At 35.7% G+C, this 20,263-nt stretch overlaps 1 protein-coding gene and 1 long non-coding RNA gene across 3 annotated transcripts in view; both read right to left on the bottom strand.

The window, feature by feature from the left end:
- The window catches only part of LOC104820532, a 5,357-nt gene extending 2,065 nt beyond the window's left edge, over positions 1 to 3,292 (bottom strand). For both annotated transcript variants that reach the window (XM_010551000.1, XM_010551001.1), the window contains exons 1-3: positions 2,278 to 3,292; positions 2,123 to 2,173; positions 1,949 to 2,021 (exon numbers count right to left, since the gene is read on the bottom strand). In XM_010551000.1, coding sequence (XP_010549302.1) covers positions 1,949 to 2,021; positions 2,123 to 2,173; positions 2,278 to 3,131 — 978 coding nt within the window. In that variant the 5' untranslated portion in view covers positions 3,132 to 3,292. The remainder of the gene's footprint in view (positions 1 to 1,948; positions 2,022 to 2,122; positions 2,174 to 2,277) is intronic.
- Positions 3,293 to 5,736: 2,444 nt separating this feature from the next.
- Positions 5,737 to 6,619, bottom strand: LOC104820531. The gene is made up of 2 exons (XR_002024493.1): positions 6,460 to 6,619; positions 5,737 to 6,019 (listed from the first exon to the last, which is right to left on the bottom strand). It is a non-coding gene; the product is annotated as an uncharacterized LOC104820531 (long non-coding RNA).
- Between the last annotated feature and the right edge of the window lie 13,644 nt (positions 6,620 to 20,263).

Genomic DNA, 20,263 nt, shown 5'->3' with positions numbered 1-20,263 from the left:
TGAGTAGAATAAATATATATATATATATGTGTGTGTGTGTGTAGGTGACCTAAACTAATAATATAGGCATAATAAGTTTCACATAATTGAAATTAATCTTAATAATATAAATGAAAAATAAAAAAAAAATAGTATTAGTTTATTCATGTTACATCCAAATTAATATTTCTTTATTTTTATGATATTATTAGTATATCCTATATAAAAATTAGATCCATATATATATATATATATATAATAAATTTAGTAGTATTAATTCAGACCACTGTAACTAAAATAAATTTCAATAAGTTACCATAATGCTAACTAATTTTAACTAATGATCCTCCTAAACTCTTTATCTTTAAATTAATAGGATATCAATCCGTGTAATATTAATTATGAAAATAGTAACAATATTAGATAAATATATTTTCATGCGTTATTATTCAACTGTGTTATTATTAGCTGAAAGTATATGCATATTACTTTTATTATACATACAAGGTATAGAAAAATTTCAGTTCAAATATAATTCAGCCTTTAAAGATATCTAAATGATTATTTCAAACATCAAATATGAAAAGAATCAAATCTACTCTTCTAATAAAATATATATTTTAACACATAAAAAATTATATCTAAATATAAGATATTACTAATGTTTCTTGTAATCGTTTATAATAAATCCATATTCTAATTAGTGAATCTCATCATGAAAATATTCTAGATTGGTGTACGTTATTTTATGTTTGAGCAAATAAACTATATGTGGCGTCGTGCATGTGCGTAGATCGGCATGCGTATATGCATCTAGATACCTACATACACATACACATACACACACACATACACATACACATACACATATACATACACATATATACTTGCATATATATATATATAGGTGTCCTAAGACTATGATAAAGGTGATGTATCGTTTTCATTAGACTCGTCCTCTCGCTAAGAAAACAAACATACATGACGAATATTATATGTGGATATATATATATATATATATATATATATATGCTCATAATTTCCGTAATAATTTATGTGATAGAATCTACGGTTGTTATTTGTCTGCCAAATATTTTATTTTATTAAACGAATACAATATGCGCGTGTGTATCTATCTATGTATAAATCGATACATACATACACACGCTTTGGCTCTGCATATTCATCCGGAGCATTAGAGTTGAGTTTTTATGTATATATATGTGATTGTGAGCCCACAGTTCTATAGGAACATGCAATACTCACATATTATTGCATATATTATAATATTTAATGTAAATAATATTTAATTATAGCATAAGTACAGACACAAACACAAACACATACACATATGTAAGCTTTTGGGGGCCGATTTAAGATAATTTATTCTTTTAATTTGCGGTCGCTGCAATTCTCAAAGCAAAGCATGCTTGGTGCACTGAAAACGTTTGTTGCTTTCGAAATTTTATTCGAATTATTTATGGACCGAAAACTTACAAACCGAATGAAAAGGCCATTTCGATTTCCGTTTCCCTAAGTAGGACAATAATAATAATTATTAAATTATAAGATAGTGAATAGCTATAATAATGTCCAAATTATATATGTACTTGACAAGATTCAATCCAAAACCCTAATCATAATCAATGTGCTTGGACATTGCACCTAATTAGGACATGCATGGAAACCAGTACCAAAGCGCAAGGACAAAAGTGACTTCACAACCATAGGACTAATGACTCTTTGATGATATTAATTAACCCTAAACCTAGTTATTAAGAGATTCATCTTTGTCTGTAGTGCTACACTAATTAATCACCATGAGGCTAATTAATTTATCTAATTCCAATACTTTTTTTTTTCATTTCCTAACTCAACCCTTGTCTTTGATCTTATCGAATAACTGTAAACCGAAACCGAATCATAAGAATATATAACACGTAAGAAGAAAATTGGATCAGAAAGTTACCTCTGATTCACTATCAAGTTGAAGCTTCTTCATTAGATATTTGATTAGCAACCTAACTGTGATTCCCTCATCCCTTTTACATATGGAAGAATATATATATAAGATTATCCATGATTTTGAAATCTCACGAAAACGAATGAAAGAAACATTTCACAGAAAATCATATGAACTTACTTGATTCTCAAGTAGCTTTTGTTTAGTTGTGGCAAGAATGGTTCTCTTGCCCTGCGTTAATTAACCGTTCTTGAATCAAATTCAATATAAAATGACAACCCTCATTGTTAAAAAAAAAGACAAGACAAAGTTAAGAAATTAAGGATTGATCTTACTGATTTTGTGAAGCTTGAAGAGCAAACCAAATACCGGAATGCGGTCTCCTCGGTGGATCCACAACCCTAAAGTCCGAGCTTGGTCCAACCCCTAAATGTACACTTGCTCTATTATTACTGTTAGGGTTGACCCCTAACGGCGGTTGAAATGGCATGGCAAAATTACGAGGTCCCGTCATCGGCATCCATGGCGAAAAAGAAGGAGACAACGACGATGAAGGAGAAGAAGAAAGCAATGGAGGGTTGTGATGTAACATTAATGGTGGAGGCCGAAACGTTTTCTGATAATGATAAAACGATGTCACATCATAACCATAACGCATCATCTTCATCAGCTCATGATGATGTGGGTGAGACGGTGGCGCGTGAAATATACCGGTTTCTCCGGCAGGCACCGCCGCAGAAGAGGAGGATGAGTAGAATAAAGTGAGTTCTAACGGCCATTGATCTGATCTCGCCCTTTCCACCGTCGGATCACGGTCGTTACAACCTCGGAGCTTGGCCGTGTCCGGACCAATACCTAACCGGAGCCAATCTTTGCGGTCTTCTTCCTCGGAATCAGTCGTTAACCTTTTCTTTCTATTACCAGTACTGTTGTTACTGCTTCCAAGAGCGGCGATTCCATCTTGTTCTATGGTTCTTGAATCTTGATCTTGACGAACAACAACCTCGGCAGAGATGTTATGGTTATTGTTATTGCCGCTAGGGTTAGTGCCGTTGATATTAGCCGTTGGATCAGAGACAGAGCGGAGATCTCCAGTAGAGAACTCAGACGAACGGTCGCGATCGTTTATTCTCGCCATGAAGCCGCCGATATGAGTGAAGAAGACAGTTGGGGTTTCAAAAGAAGCCATGGTTAATTACATAAAACATGAGTTCCTTGATGATGATGATGATGATGGTGATGATGATTATGATGATGGCGATGATGATGATGGTATCATGGAAGATTTGCTATTACAAGCGGTGATGAGAAGCAAGAAAAGGGTTACGAGAGAGAGAGAGAGAGAGAGAGAGAGAGAGAGAGAGAGAGAGAGAGAGATGACGAAGCATATGTGAGAAGCATGGTTTTGTGGAGGGGAAATTATTCCCATGAAGAAGATAAGGGTTCTTAATTTATTTATTGTGTATATATATATAATTTGTGCGCTTTAATTATTTTAAAAGTATATAAGTGTGGGTCCATGAGAGAGCGGAGGGATGAGAATTATTCCTTTGCAAATCTTACTTTCCATTAATTCCCTTTGTTTGGAAGCTTGTGGGTATACGAAAGGGATGATGGTCTCTCTGTCAAAAGAATTCATATATAATTTTTCACGTACATTAATATTATATATACACTTTTTAGAGTTTTTCTGACTCTAAATTCAATAAACAAAATATTATGCTGCAAATTGTATATATATATATATATATATATAATATGTATGTATGTATATATATGTATGTGTATATATGTGTTATTGCCTTTACATGGACGAGATCGATCCAGCTAATGGCTTTTCAAAGAGCATGTTTCGATGACAAACATGATCCAAATCATTTTTTTTTAATAATTATCACGACAAAGTTCCCTTTTAGCCTTAATTAGATTCCTATTTTTTTTATAAAATATTATTTGAGATTTTTTAGGGTTTAATAATTTGGCAAAAATAATGCATAACAATGAATTAATTTTGATATGAAATTCATTGAGTTAAATAAAACAAATTAATCAAATTCAAGAAAGAAATAAAGCAAAAAGAATTTCCGAAATCTAAAAATAACGGAACCGGAATTTGTATAATTGAAATAGGAATCTCAACCCTTAACTTTTAATTTTTATAGTTTTTTTTTCTAGTTATCATATTTGTGTCTCTATTGTTTATTTTAGACCATATATGATTGGTTTTGAATTTGAGGACCTTAATTTTATATATATATGTCGAAAAATACATGTGCTGTTATTTAGATTGATTGACGATAGCAAATATATACATATGTTCCCTTGAACCGATATATAATGCATAATTATGATTTTATAAACTACTTTAACGTTGGTTGCAGTTTCTATGTTTTATTTACAAGTTCAGCAATTTAATATGGACCGTATCTCGATCATATTATTATACAATTAATTAGGAATATTTTAAATTGGTAAAAAAAATTCAACCAATGCAAAATATTTCGATTTATAAAATAAAAGTATACACAATTTCGTTATGAATTATCTAAAAGTTCAAAATCATTGGAAAAAAAAATATATGAAATACTCTAAGAAAAATAACGGAGAAAAATATTCAAAGGGTGAGAAATGTCAAAAAAAAAAAAAACAAGTGGAATGCCCATGTAAGTGGAGAGGCATGATGACATTATCTGTCAATATGTCAATAATAAGATATTACTCGAAACTTTATATATATATATATATATACACACACATATATAATATAGTCAATACACGACTGTGCGTGTATATATACATATGATGAAAAGTTGAATATTTTTTTTAAAAAGAATGATAAATAAAATGAGAGTTAGGCATGCATGATGGTGTGGTTTTGTTCGAGGACCCAAACAACAGGCGACGTGGGTCTCCTTCTCTGAGACCCATGTGACCCCCACCCTCCCATGCAATATATACATATATATATATATATATATATATCCAGCACACACATATATACATATATGTATGTATATATTCGTGTATTATTTTAAATTCTCCATTAAAAACCCATTATTATTGGAATAAAGATTTGTCATAAACGAATCTCTCGGCATATGCATATTAGACGGGGTTTGTGGCAGTTGGATTAACATTTGATTAAGTCTAATAATTTCTATTAGGATATCCAAGATGCTCCTTAGAATGCCCATCAAGGGGTTAATAATATGTATCTAATATATCTAAAGGAATCATTAGTTTTGGATTTCGATGGATATAGTATTTTTCTCGATCCGAAAATTCTTAAACGGTATTAATTTTAAAAAAAATAATTTTTCGAAAACAAATCCAATAGAATTTTAAAAAACTCTGAAAAATTGATTTTTTTTTAAAAAATCTAATTGTTTTTAAGAAAAACCAAAATCGAACCAAATCAAATATAACATAACAATCGATTGATGCCTATTTTTGTAAAACCAAACCGGACCATTCTTGATCCGAATTCGAACCGAATACCGAAACGTCCACCACTAAATAAATCTATTGTGAATATTAATTAGAATGTGCAACTAAGTTATTTAATTAGAAATACCAATAATGAAATAAAAATCAGGTTTTCTATCATTTTCTCCCCATCATGTATATATCCTGAATCGGATTAATTAGAAATTAGATTCGAATTTCCACGAGAAAGAATAATATTAAAGAGATATTTTAGGATAAAACCAACCTCAAACAATAATCTGATTTTATTGGCGAATGTGAGTCCATACCAACCATATAAAATATGATTTTAGCCCAAATACCTAGGGTTTATTACACATACACTTTGGATTATAATAATCATGTCGAGGTTATATATACACACACACCAAATAATATATTTTTGGTCCAACAATGATTTGCAATGCATTTTTTCAAAGAAACAAAAAGATTAATATATAGTCTCATCATTTGATTATTTATTACATGGAGAATAATAAAACTCGAACTTTAGACTATAATAAGGTATAATTAAGGAGATATTTGGGGATTTAGTAACGACGGGGCAAGCAGCACCTCTCCAAGACCCAGCAACAGCAAAGCGTCGCCAAACTTCCCATACAAAAAGTTATCAATGATTTAATAAATAAATAAATGGATTAAAAGCACAATTTTACACATTATATTCCGTCAAAAACATGAAAAAGATAAATATTGATTTAACAAATTTAAAATATTAATTTAATAATAGGCATACGATTTTTTAAAAATCTAAAACCAAAGTGATTAATCGATGTCAGATTGAATTCTAGGTCAAGAAAAAAACAAATATTTTTTTTTTATTTCCATGCAATTATTGGATAATTTTGGCCATATCCATTAATTTCGAATGGAAATATCGAAGTTAGTAAACAAACATACATGAGAAGAAATTACCTAAAACTAAAAATCCCATGATTTTATTGCGTAATAAAAACGTAACAAGTTCAAAGCTTGTAAGGTAATTAATAAAAAAAATTGAAATAAAATGTGGCTTGTAATGGCATACGTACCAAGATCTTAGAAAAGAGAAGCAGCTTATATATTCTCCTTCTCCTCCATAGTAATGATCTCTGTACGGCTGTAGATACGGCGGCGGCGGCGGCGGAGGAGAGGGGCGAGGGTAGTTCCCATATGAATATCCCGACATCGGTGGATACGGCGGCGGAGGACCTTGACAATATAATTTTGGTTAGAGGATCGAACCGGAGCGGACCGGATTTCGGTTTGCTTTTTCTCGGATCGAGCCGAACCGATAAATTTTCGGATCTATATTTGAGAGCCCGAAATCCGACCCTATGGGGTTTCAGACGAATTTAGACCGGATTTCGGATATTTTTTCACTATTTAATAATAAAAACAAATATTTATTTAACACAACAAAAAATAATATAACTGTAAACCTTTGTATATTGGAAATTCAACATAAAATAATTTTAAATAGCATTTTGTAATCGTAACACAACTAATAATCTAAACCATGGACTAAGATTTAAATTATGGGTGTGATATAATATAAAATAGCATTCTGATTACCTTTAATCTCTATATATGCACATATCGTATGGTGATACAGGGAATCATCTCAGCTATAAACGAACAATATCTTTGAACAAACTAATTTGCAGAAACCCTATAAATTAATTAAGCATATTTAATATAAAATGAGAACAGAAATACATGCATGCATGAGTGGCGATGATTATAATAAGACATATATTTTGATGGAATCACATTAAATAAATAGAGAAAAATCAGAAAAAGGATGAAGAAAATGCCTGGCGGTTGATGAGACTCGTGAGAAACATGGTAAGTACTCATCGTCTGAATATGGATCTGAAGTAATGAATTATATAATATATATATATATGTGTGTATATCAGTATATATGTATATGCGTGTATATGATATGACCCTACAGAGAGAGATTGATGAATCTTTGCTCCTGAGATTATCAAACGACTTTTGTTTCCGGACAACCTTTGTCATGTTGATTCTACTGCAGATGAAGGCGGCAAAGAGAGATTTCTGAATTTGTTGACGTTACGCCACGTGGCAAGAATCTAGGTCTACGTGTTGGATCACGAAGAGAGTGATGAGGCACTTGGCAATCTTTTCCGGTTTAGTTTGGTTCAACGTGTTTGGATCGGTTCGGTTAAGTTCTCTTCTTGATTTTGGTCCAACAATATCTGATTTGCCAACCGAATTTGGACCAGCAATATCTGCTTGACTTAGAAATTGCGTCTAAGCTTCTATTTTACTAAAATTTCTTCTTTTTAAAGGCGAAAATTTTATATCTAGGCTCAGTTATTTTTCAATTCGAATATTTCAATTTTAGAAAAAAAAAATATAACGAACAATTGTTATATCGTTATATTTAATTTCTTAGTTACAAAAGATTTTGAATTTATATATTCTTACACTTTTTTTGTTTGAATTTTTTATACGAAAATTTTATGTTCTATAATATTTAAAATTTATATAAAAAAGAAAGTGCATCGTCTATTTAAAAGTCATTCATACTAGTAAAATAAAAATTATTTTACATTTTTCACCTTTCTATGGTTTGGTATATTTAATTTTTAAAAATATACAAAAAAATGTAATGGGTTTTAGTAAATTTGTCATAAAGGAATTAGAAATCACTTAAAAATAAATTAGACGTTTCTTGATTCGGCCCACTAAACTAAATGAGAGTTAGAAAATCTCAACCCTTTATTTCCTAGTTCAAGCCCACTTTCTGAAATACTCGGTTCGTTCTGTACCGGACCGAACCGGAAAAACCGGTTAACAATCGTAGAAAACTGGCCATAAGAATAAAATCTTGAATATTTTCTTTATCACGTGAATAAGCAAACCTTGGAGAGTTCATGCAATTGCCGACAAAATAATTTATAATCTAATTAATTAATTAATCGGTGTCCATTTTGATAATACGGACATAAGCCATAATTCATGGGAACGGGAGCATTAATTAAAAATCAAAACCAATCATTTATCACAATTAGTTGAACTAATTTTTTTGGGTCAAAGAATATTCCTATTTAAATAAAGAAAGATAATGGGGTTTCATTAATGCGAAGAGGAGTAAAACATGGAAAAACAATTAAACCTCTTTAATCATTATTACTGACTTTTGAATTTTGACATATTTTCCATCATTGCCAAAAGACTTTGAATTAAGATATTCCTGATTTTTCGCTTTTAAAAGTGTGTATATATATATTATTTTTATTTTAAATATTGATTTTATTTACATTATTCAGATTGTTTTATCAGTACTCATTTTCTAACATATTTTTTTATTTAAATGATCGAATCGAATTAATCTCAATTAATTTTTTGAATCCCAATTAATTGTTTTTAAAGCTAATCATTTATTAAGACTTAATTTGGTTTGAAAATCATCACACACACACATATATATATATATAAAGCACAGTTTTCTATTAAGAAAACATGATATATGTCTTTTTTTTAGAAATATCATAAATTACAAATTGATTAATGAATCTTTCTTACATTATATCAAGAGTTATTAATTAAATATTGCATTAAATCTTTCTTGCGTAATATCAAAATTACTAATTATACATACTAGATTTGAACAAGTTAAATTTATCTATTTTTGAAATTGCAATGTATATCTAATTCTTATTTATGCATATCTAATTAATTTTCATTCAATTCAATTAATTTTCATATATGTCAGTTTTAATCAATTATTTTTTAACAAATTAAATATATTATATATAAAAGTACAGTTTTCTCTCACGCAAACATGACACGTGTATTCTTTTAGGAACAAATTAAATGTATTTATTTTTGAAGTTACGATGTACATCTAATCCATATTCACACATATCTAATTAATTTTAATCCGATTCAATTAATTTTTATGTATCAGTTTTAATCAATTATTTTTAAATAATTTAAATATATTTATCATTATATATATATATATATATATATATATATATATAAATGCAGTTTCCTCTCATGTTTCAGTCGTCTTTTAGAAATATCAAAAGTTACAAATTGATTAATAAATCTTTCTCACGTAATATCAAGAGTTATTAATTAAATAATACACTGAATTTTTTTCATGTAATATCAAGGGTCACTAATTAACTAATGAATTTTATATTTATTAATTCTATATACGTTAATAAGAATAACATGTATTTAAAAAGAACGTTTTTAATTCTGAAAATCATTACGTGAGAGACGCAAATGATGTTAAAGCATGTATACAAACATGTTATATACTAGATTTGAACAAATTAAATATATTTATTTTTAAAGTTACGATTTACATCTAATCCATATTTATGCATATCTAATTAATTTTAATTCGATTCAATTAATTTTTATGTATCAGTTTTAATCAATTATTTTTGAACAAGTTAAATGTATTTAACATCATATATATAAAAATGCAGTTTCTCTCACGTGAGCATATGTCCTCTTTTATGAATATCAAAATTTACAAATTGATTAATGAATCTTTCTCAATTAATATCAAGAATTATTAGTTAAATATTACATTGAATCTTTCTTGCGTAATATCAAGGGTTACTGATTAACTAATGAATTTTATATTCATTAATTCTCTATATGTTAATAAAGATACTATGTATTTAAAAAATATATTTTCCATTCTGAAAATCATTACGTGAGAGACGTGAATGATGTTAAAGTATGTATACATATATGTTATATACTAGATTTAAATAAGTTAAATATATTTATTTTTGAAATTACGATGTACATCTAATCCATATTCACGCATATCTAATTAATTTTAATTCGATTCAATTAATTTTCATGTATCAGTTTTAATCAATTATTTTTGAACAAGTTAAATATATTTACCGTCATATATATAAAAATACAGTTTTCTTTCACGAGAATATGACATGTGTCCTCTTTTATGAATATTAAAAGTTACAAATTTATTAATGAATCTTTCTCATGTAATATCAAGAGTTATTAATTAAATAATGTATTAAATCTTTCTCGCGTAATATCAAGGGTCACTAATTAACTAATGAATTCTATATTCATTAATTCTGTATAGGTTAATAAAGATACCATATATTTAAAAAGAACATCTTCCATTCTGAAAATCATTAAGTGAAAGACGTCAATGATGTTAAAGTATGTATACAGACATGCTATATACTAGATTTGAACAAGTTAAATGTATTTATTTTTGAAATTGCTATATACATCTAATCTATATTCACGCATATATAATATAATTAATTTTAATTCGATTTAATTAATTTTCATGTATTAGTTTTAATCAATTATTTTTGAACAAGTTAAATGTATTTATTTTTTAAGTGATCTATAAATTGGTGATTGTTATCAATAAAACGTAGATGCACACAATCTTTCTTTGTAATCTTTCATTGTTTTATCTCAAAAACAATCATTTTTTATTTGAATAGTTGGAGATATGAAAATTAATGGTAATGGTTTTTAAAGAATGGATGTCAAACTTGGGAACGAGGTATGTTGATTTATTTTTTAGTTTTTATATTGTTCTGATATCTTATATTGATTATGTTTCAATTTTCAGGTTATTCTGTTTATTATGTCATATATTATATAAAGGATTATTTGTTTAAATGTATTTTAAAAGAGTATTCTCGATGATGTTGACTATTCGATTTATTCTCGTTGATGCTAACCTTGCCAACCTAGAACATTAAATCATAGCTTCTTTATACGATGAAGCCTATGAAATATTCTTCGTTTCGGTCGAGCTTAACCTGATATCCGTACAATATGATGAACCAACGGTGAAGGAGAGTCCAGAAAGAGTTGTGGATAAAGAAGAGAAGAGTGCAGACAAGCTGCGAATGCGAGTAAAGAAGATGGTGGGATATTCGAGAAGAGTCCTGACGGAACTGCGAATATGAATAAGAAAGATGGTGGAGATCTGATGTTGACGATCAAATGAATCTATAAATAACAATGACAACAACAATTAATACTTAATTATTACAAAATATATTTTACAAGAATAAGCTATATATTATAAGCATCATATTTTACAACGAAATAGTTCAGTCCGTTATGATCTAATCAAAGAGGTTGTTCTATGAGCTCGAATCCTATTCATCTATTTTGTATATTATAATCAAAATAAAATATCAATTCTGGATCCCCATTCAAATGACTATACTCAGATCGAACTACAAAGCATGAGAAAAGAAAAAAACGAAGCAAGGACTACAGATCTGAGACAGAGAGTCATTTATTTTACAAGAATCGAAACGAGAAGAAGAGAATTGTGAGTGATTTCTAGGAATCGAACACAAGTACTGATGGTTGTGATGCTCTATGATGATCGTACGATATGAGAATATGTACATTATGATGAATTCATTGGATGAATGCATTGTTTGTTCATTGTTTATTTTGCATATTTGATAAATAATGAACGATCCTAAATTCCTTGATCGCTTATCACTGTGGGAGCAATGATGAATTAAGACTAACATGAGACGTGATGGATGATCATAGTGATGATCATACGTATTGGATACGGATCACAGTCATGGGTATTTGTTTGGAACAAGTGACTGGATGACTCGCGTGATATTGTCGATTGTATGTTATCCATGACTTGAATCTCACATGATGGTTCACTTTGATCATCAGACCTGAGATATCTACGGTATCCAACATGAGGAGTAATCTGCTTTGACTGCGTCAAACATCGTCTTTAACCAGATGATTATAACGGCGTGTTTCAGGTACATTAATAATCATGTAGTGGATAGTAGATAGTTAAGATGAAACTTTGTCCCTCTCGAAAGAGAGATATATCGCTGGACCAGTTGTAGGAGTGAGACTGTTAAAATGTGTGACCGCACTATAGATGAATGTCATCTATCTCTTACAGTCTACTGGGATACGACAAAGCAATCGAAATGTGTTTCGATTTAGCTTTCACATTTTCTTGAGCTTATCATTTCGCACACAACACAATTTTCTCCATTTTCTGGAGCTTATCATGTTGGATGATTGTGTATGATTAATTTGCTTCAATTCCCATTCGTTTTGGTGTTGATTTGAGCAATAAATGAGATTTTCGAAATTTGGTCAGGGGCTGACCGACAACCAGTCCGCCGGACCGGAAGTTTCAGATAGAAAAAAATGTTATGAGGTTGAAGACAATTTTGGTCCGGTGGACCAAGATTTTGGTATGGGACTGACCAACCCTGGCTGACCAAATTTGTTCCGGATGTCTAGAAGGAAAATGACGCAGAGGAAAAAAAGTGTTGGTCCGCTAGACCAAAATTCTGGTCCTGGGCTGATCAACATGGAGCAAAAATTGAATTGCGTGGACGGATTAAACAATGACCAAGAAAAGTGAGATTGGTCCGGGACTAACCAGAATTGGTCCTCTGGACTAGATTGAGTAAGGAAAATTCTTTAAAAGGCAGTTCGAACTAAGAAGAAAATTAGACAGTCTAGCTGACTGAATTTCAGTACAAGATTGACTGATTAGAAATTGTAGAACAAATAGAAATTTTATTACATCATATAACCTAAATGGAACTCTATCTATCGGTAAGTATAAAACCCTGGGACGGGTTGAGCTAGTAATCCGGGTTGGTCGGAACCTAATTCACTCGGACAATGATGTAAAAGACAAATAAACAAAAAAGAAAATATGCATGGCGTCGCGCGCGGTAAGTAATGCATGTGATTGGGGAAATTGTTATAGGGTAGTTGGCATGGTATTAGCAATACATGGAAGGATTCAGATATTGTTGATACGTGATTTTAAACGGGTAGAGGATAATAACTTGATGATTGCTCGATTGTAGTCTCTGTCGTAGGACATTCCGATCCGGAATGAATGTCACACTGTGGAAGACCTGATTGTGAACGTGGCGATATTGACATCGCTCTAACGCCCTTATTGGAGGTAAAGGCAACCCAAAGATCCACCGGTTGACGAATGGAGTCAGTACGGTTGCATGGGGAGGAGTACGGTTTTTTGGTAATCGCATCAACATTCCATTGACCCTGGAATGGGATTCGAAATTGCACGAGTAGGCAAATAAGTCTGAGACCCGGGTCGTTGTGTGTACCCCCAGCAAGGTGGTATGGATTTACTCTGAAAGGATAAGCTCGAGTCTGATGAGTACTTTCGAGGCGGATGGTCGACGAGAGGGAGTTCCAGAAATGAGAATTTGCGCGGCAGTCGAGGACGTTGGAGGTTGATGCATGGTGTGAAGAAGAATTGATCCCACATCCGAGAATTGTGATATCGGTTGCTGATGAAGATGATATAAATGATTCACAAATGGTCCTCGCCTATTGTTTGGCTTGAACTGATGCATTTGTGTGTAAAGACAAGTATGAAGTGACGATCCTCGCGTCTGATAGCTTGGATTGGTCTAGACGTGCGATGCGCCTAGAGATGAATTGAGATTGTAATCTGATGACTGTCATTGGACTGATTGAGATTAAGACTTTGTGATTGATTGAATTGATTGTTATATCTCGTCGCATGTATATATACTTATGTAATATTCATTCTTGTATTATTTGGCCGTGTTTTATGAGAGAGCAGTACCCGGGTTAAACCTGAGTACCTCACTCAGCGTGTCACTGAGGATGTTATTATGCAACGTTTCAGATCAGGATCAACAGTAGTAGCGGTAGCGCATGTGGACTCGAAGCTCTTTTGCCTCTTTTGCGATCATATACAATTAATTACCTCTTATGTATTTCACTTTCAGACTTGTTGTGATTTACTTTCGAACTCTGATGTTACTATTTCATATTTTGTTGGGACACGTGTATATGTATATATATGTATATATGTTTGTTTGTGCCTTGATACTATTTTCCACTGTATGTGATTATAAATTAAAAAAATTTAAATTTCTCGCATTTTTATATTTTAGAATTTTACATTTAGGTTAATCGCCCATGCGATGTAACTCGCATTAGGGAAAGTGCGGATTACGGGCGTCACAAATAGGAAAACAGGAACAAACCAATCTGTCAAAATGGGCTAATCTGTCAAATCAGTATCATACTGATTTATTATATTAGAGGGACGATATAAAAAATATTCTTAATTTATTATATTGAATTTCAGTATCATACTGATTACATCGTTAAAATTACATGATGATAACACTAATCACATTATTTATACCATTTAAGTTTATATGGTGGTTATATATTGGCAGCATAAAAATAGTTCTTAAAAAAGGATATGGTTTAAAGTTCATATAGTAAAATAAGGATAATTTTGATATAATGTCTTAATTAGATCTTAAAATTTCAATAAATGAATAAGAAAGACATTGCAAACACAAGGAAATCTATATAGTGTCACGGGTCTAGAGCTGAGCTAGGAACCACGTGAGGCAGCCAAGGCAAGGGGAGAGTCTCGGACGTGTGTGGGACACGGGAGAGCTCGGTGGTCTTGGCTAAGCCTTCTTCGGACTTAGAGAAATCCGAGAGATTGAGGATAGAAGGTGAATGAGAAGGAGAGAAGGACCGAGAGGCTAAGGAAAGCCGACGGTACGGCTGAGCTTTATTAATAATGAAAGGAAGAACAAGGGTGCAACGTGCAGTTCGTACAAGGGAATGGTTTCCGGTGATGGTTTGTGAGCCGGCGGCGGACAACCAAAGAAAGAAGAGAGTCGGTGAAGCTAGGGTTTTCAGAAACTTTAGGGCGAGATTTTGGGATTAAAAGAGATGCCCTTCCACTTCTGATCAGCCTTCTATTTATTAAGTGTGGCCACAAGATCAAAAATGGAAAGTTCACAAATCCGTTCCCATAATCTTTCCTTTAGTCCCTACTTGCCCAAAACGAAAAAATATACTCTAGGACTTGCCTAAACCTATCTAAGGACATTCTAGAACACCTAAATGGGCTTTGGCCCGAGCCCAAACCACCAAGGATGAAAGAACACGCCCATGAACTCGTCATGGGCCATATTCGGCCAAAACAGGTAAGTCTCGGATCAAAGCTTGGTTCGGCTATGGCCTTGGCACGAACGTGGTCTGGACATGTCCTGGAGGTCTGGGAGAGTGCTGGGACGTCGGGGCATGGTGGTCCGAAGCCGTCCATTGTCTGTGACCCGCTAAGGAAGCTTCTCGACCATTCCTTGTCCGTGTGCGCGTATTTCTCCGTCCGTGAATGAACCTGTGAACATACATGAACGAGAAAAACGAAAGAGACTAGGAAGGTGAAAAATTACCCCATTTTTCCATCACATGCTCCCCCACTTAAACTCGGGACGTCCTTGTCACGTTCTTATGCCGGCCTAGGTGATCAATGGTGTGCATCGTACTCGTGGATCATGTCCGCGAATGCTCCGCATTTGTCCACTTCCTCCCAAGTGTTTTGGGAGTCTGGTAAGCCTCTCCATTTGATGAAGTACTCGTGGGTGTTGGTTCCCCTCTTCTTGCGTCGGTCAAGGATGATCTCGGCTTGCTTGGCAAACTCGATCAGCTCGGGCATTAGAGCTTGCTTGGACATGTTCCTGTCATCATCACTTGGGTCGGCTTTATAAGGTTTAAGGACACTTACATGGAAGACGGGATGGATCCAGATGCGGTTGGGAAGCTGCAGCTTGTAGGCCATCTTCCCAATGCGCTCAATGATGGGGTATGGACCATCATATTTGCGTGTTAAGCCTCGGTGTAGGGCTTGCATCCCTCGGAAGTTGTGGGGCACGATCTTGACCATCACTTGATCTCGTACATTGTATTCTTGTGGTCTCCTTCGTTTGTCCGCCCACTTCTTCATTCGGTAAGCGGCTTTGTGTTGCCAAAGCCACGTTTGATCCGTCTCTTCTTGCCACTCTCGTGCAAAGGCATGGGCCGCTAGGCTAGGGCCATTGCATGAGATGGAAAGGCCACTTGGAGTCGTGGGTTGACGTCCAAGGACCGCTTCGAATGGGGATTTGCCGATGGACTCGCTCTTTTGGAGGTTGTAGGAGAATTGAGCCATGTCCAAGTGGTCCGGCCAATCCCCTTGATGGACATTCACATAATGTCGGAGATAGAGCTCTAGGAGGGCATTGATGCGCTCCGTTTGGCCATCGGTTTGGGGGTGAAAGGCTAATGAGAATCGAAGTTCGGTCCCCATGAGTTGGAACAACTCCCGCCAAAATTCGCTTGTGAATCTCCCAACTCGGTCGCTGATTATAGAACGCGGCAAGCCCCAATACTTAACCACGTACTTGAAGAAGGATTTGGCCGCCTCGTCGGCTGGGCACTTAGCTGTGACCGGGATGAAAGTGCTGTATTTGCTAAACCTGTCTACAATGACAAAGATAGCACCAAACTTGTTAATCATAGGTAAGTTCATAATGAAATCCATAGAAATTGACTCCCAAGGACGATTCGGAATTGGCAGGGGCTGTAGTAAGCCCGCGGGAAGTCGCTGCTCGATCTTGTCTTGTTGACAAACGAGGCATGTCTCGACATAGGCTTCGACATCTTCCTTCATGTGTGGCCAATAGTAGTTCTCGGCTACTAAGGCTAGGGTACGCTTCTCCCCGGGATGACCTACCCACCGTGAGTCATGGGACTCCTTGAGGATCTCTTTTCGAATCCCCTCATGTCTTGGAACGTAGATCCGCCTTCCCCTTGAGAAGACAATACCGTCTTGTTCCCAAAATTTTCGGGTTTGATGCTTCCGGACAAGGTCGAGGAGATGCTTGGCCGCGGGATCGTGGGCCATGGCCTCTCGGATCCGAGTTGTGAAATCGGTCCTAGGCTCACTCCCATTGAGGTTAGCAAACTCCGTCTTGCGGGACAAGGCGTCGGCCACCACGTTCGCCTTCCTCGGCTTGTACTCCATTGTGTAATCGAATTCCGCCAAGAAGTCTTGCCACCGTGCTTGCTTTGGGCTGAGTTTCTTCTGCGTTTGGAAGTAGCTTGTGGCCACGTTGTCCGTCTTAATCACGAACGAGCTCCCAAGGAGGTAATGACGCCATGTCCGAAGGCAATGGACAATGGCCGTCATTTCCTTCTCTTGGACGATGTATTTCTTCTCGGCCTCATTGAGTTTCCGACTCTCGTACGCCACGGGATGGTTGTCCTGCATCAAAACACCACCAATAGCATAGTCTGAAGCATCAGAATGTACCTCAAATGGCTGGTCGACATTTGGAAACACCATAACCGGTTCACTTGAGACAATGTCCCGAAGTTTGTCGAACGCGGCTTGGCATCTGTCGGTCCACTCCCACTTCTTGTCCTTCTTGAGATGTCCGAAAGAGGCGCTGCAATTGATGAGTAGCCAAGTATAAATCTGCGATAATAATTGACAAGGCCAAGAAAGGACCGTAGTTGTGGGATGGTCTTGGGTCGGTTCCATTCTCGGATGGACTTGATTTTCTTCGGGTCCATGAGGAGCTGTCCGTCCTTCACGTAGTGACCTAGAAACTCCACTTGTGGTTGTGCAAAATCACACTTCTCAAGCTTGATGTACAACTCTTCTCCCGAAGTACATCTAAGACGAGCTTGAGGTGACCTACATGCTCACTCAAAGACTTGCTATACACAACAATATCATCTAGATATATGACCACAAACCTATCTAGATACGGATGAAACAGTTCATTCATCATTGTGCAAAACGTAGCCGGAGCATTAGTTAGGCCGAAAGGCATTACCTTGAATTCAAAGGAACCATACCTACTGACACACGCGGTCTTGGCCTCATCTCCCTCGGCTACCCTCACTCGGGATGAGCCATTCGGTATGGGGCCATGGCTGGTGGCTTGGACCCGGGAATGAGCTCGATAGCATGATCCACTCCTCTCCTCGGTGGAAGCTTCTTGGGAAGCTCCGAGGGCATCACATCTGCATAAGAATCCAAAAGAGAACGTACCTCACTCGGGACATGAGCTTGACCCGAGGGTTCATCGTTGTTTAAGTCTCGGACTGTTGCAATTAAACACTCCGAGCTCTTGACACCTCTCTTGAATTGCATGGCCGAGAGAGTTGTGGAGTCTCTCGAGGCTGGACGTAGGGGGACAATGGTTGGCTTGTCCTTGTCCACAATCACGAGTGAGGAGGTGGCTGCGGGGATGAAAGTGCTCACCGATCGGAACAAGGTAAGTCCGAGGACAACTCGAAAGTCATCCATGGGCAAGACCGTGAAGTCGGTCTTCCCAATCCAATCTCTTATCTGGATTCGGACCCTTTTGGCTACACCCACAACGGCTTGTGTGGGAGAGTTCACGGCCTTGACCGAACCTCCATTGCCGTCTATGCGTAGCTTGAGCTTCTTGGCTTCACATACATCCATAAAATTGTGAGAAGCACCTGTATCGAACATAGCATGAACTATCTTACCGTAAATCTCGATGTCCGCATAGAGGAGGCCTCGGTTAGGGGACTCGGAGGATATGACATTCTCGGTTGAGTTTGGTTTGGACATGGTGCCGAACCTATGGAGGGATCCGACAATGGCTGAGTCACCATCCATCTCCTTGTCTTTGCCTTTGCCTTTTCCTTACCTTTGTCGGGCCTGACCTCAATTGCATTGATCTTAGCTCGTTTGGGACACTCTCGGACCCAATGAGGGCCACCGCAGAGGAAACAAGGCTTTGGTGGCTTCGAACGATCCTTACCTTGTCCCGAACCATGTGAGTTCGAAGACCCACTGTTCCGGGAGTTGTCTCGGTTCGTGAAGTTAGACTTTGGTGTTGGTTTAGTGCTCTATGATGTACTGTTTATGAGTTTTCTTTAGATACATTCGATGTATTGATACTTTCTATGGTTTTATGAGAGTATTTGATTCATTACATGTTCTTGCATACTAGATCTGTTATGAAATCCATGTATCATTATGAATGATACTAAACTCCCTAGTCTTGTGTCGTTATGGGAATAACGACATAATAAGACTAGTATGATGTGTGATTGATGATCATAGAGATGATCATAGGTATTGGATACGATCACAGTCATAGGTATTCGTTGGAGAACGGAATACGGGATTGACCCGCATGAGATTGTCACATGGACTAGCGTCATGACTTGAATCTCATATGGCGGTTCCATGATTGGATCCTAAGACCTGAGATATCTACGGAATCCAACATGAGGAGTTGCGTGCTTTGAATACGTCAAACGTCCTGCGTAACAGGAGGATTATAAAGGCGTGTATCAGGCACGAAACGAATCATGTACTGGATTGTAGATAGTCAAGACGGGATTTGTACCTCTCGTAAAAGAGAGAGATATCGCTGGGCCCCTCGTGTGAGCGAGACTGTAGAAATGTGTGGCCGCACTATAGACGAACGTCGTCTATTTCAGACAGTCGAAGTCAGTGAACGAGAAAGCAGTCGAATCAGATAAGGTGGCTTGTCCATGCCTTATGTTCGACATATGATATCGCGATACAAAAGGATCATCAGCCGGAATCATCACTGGTGTGTAAGATCACGAACCAACTCTATTCGAGATAGGTAGTCATAGTGTCTTGCTAGAGACCGCCTATGACTTGTATATCCGAAATAGGGATTTCGGGTTATACTGCTATGCCGAATGAGCCTACAAAGTCACACACGCAGGGAAGGACAAAACCGCACGAGGAAACGACGAAAAACCGAGACAGAAGGGTCTGGAACAGACGGAACGGAAGTCCAGAACGGAGGTCCACCAAGTCCAGACCCGACGGTCCAGAGTGCGCGGTCTATTCGTTCCAGAAGGTCTGGAACGGACGGTCCACTAACGCAGACCGTCGGTTCTGCTTGCTAGAACGAACGGTCCACGTGCATTTCTGGACCGTCCGTTCCGGGCTTC

Source organism: Tarenaya hassleriana, unplaced genomic scaffold (genome assembly GCF_000463585.1).
Source record: "Tarenaya hassleriana unplaced genomic scaffold, ASM46358v1 Cleome31, whole genome shotgun sequence".
In the NCBI taxonomy this organism is placed as follows: domain Eukaryota; kingdom Viridiplantae; phylum Streptophyta; class Magnoliopsida; order Brassicales; family Cleomaceae; genus Tarenaya; species Tarenaya hassleriana.
The sequence above is the reverse complement of the archived record's forward strand: the minus strand, read 5'-3'. Positions and strand labels throughout refer to the sequence as shown.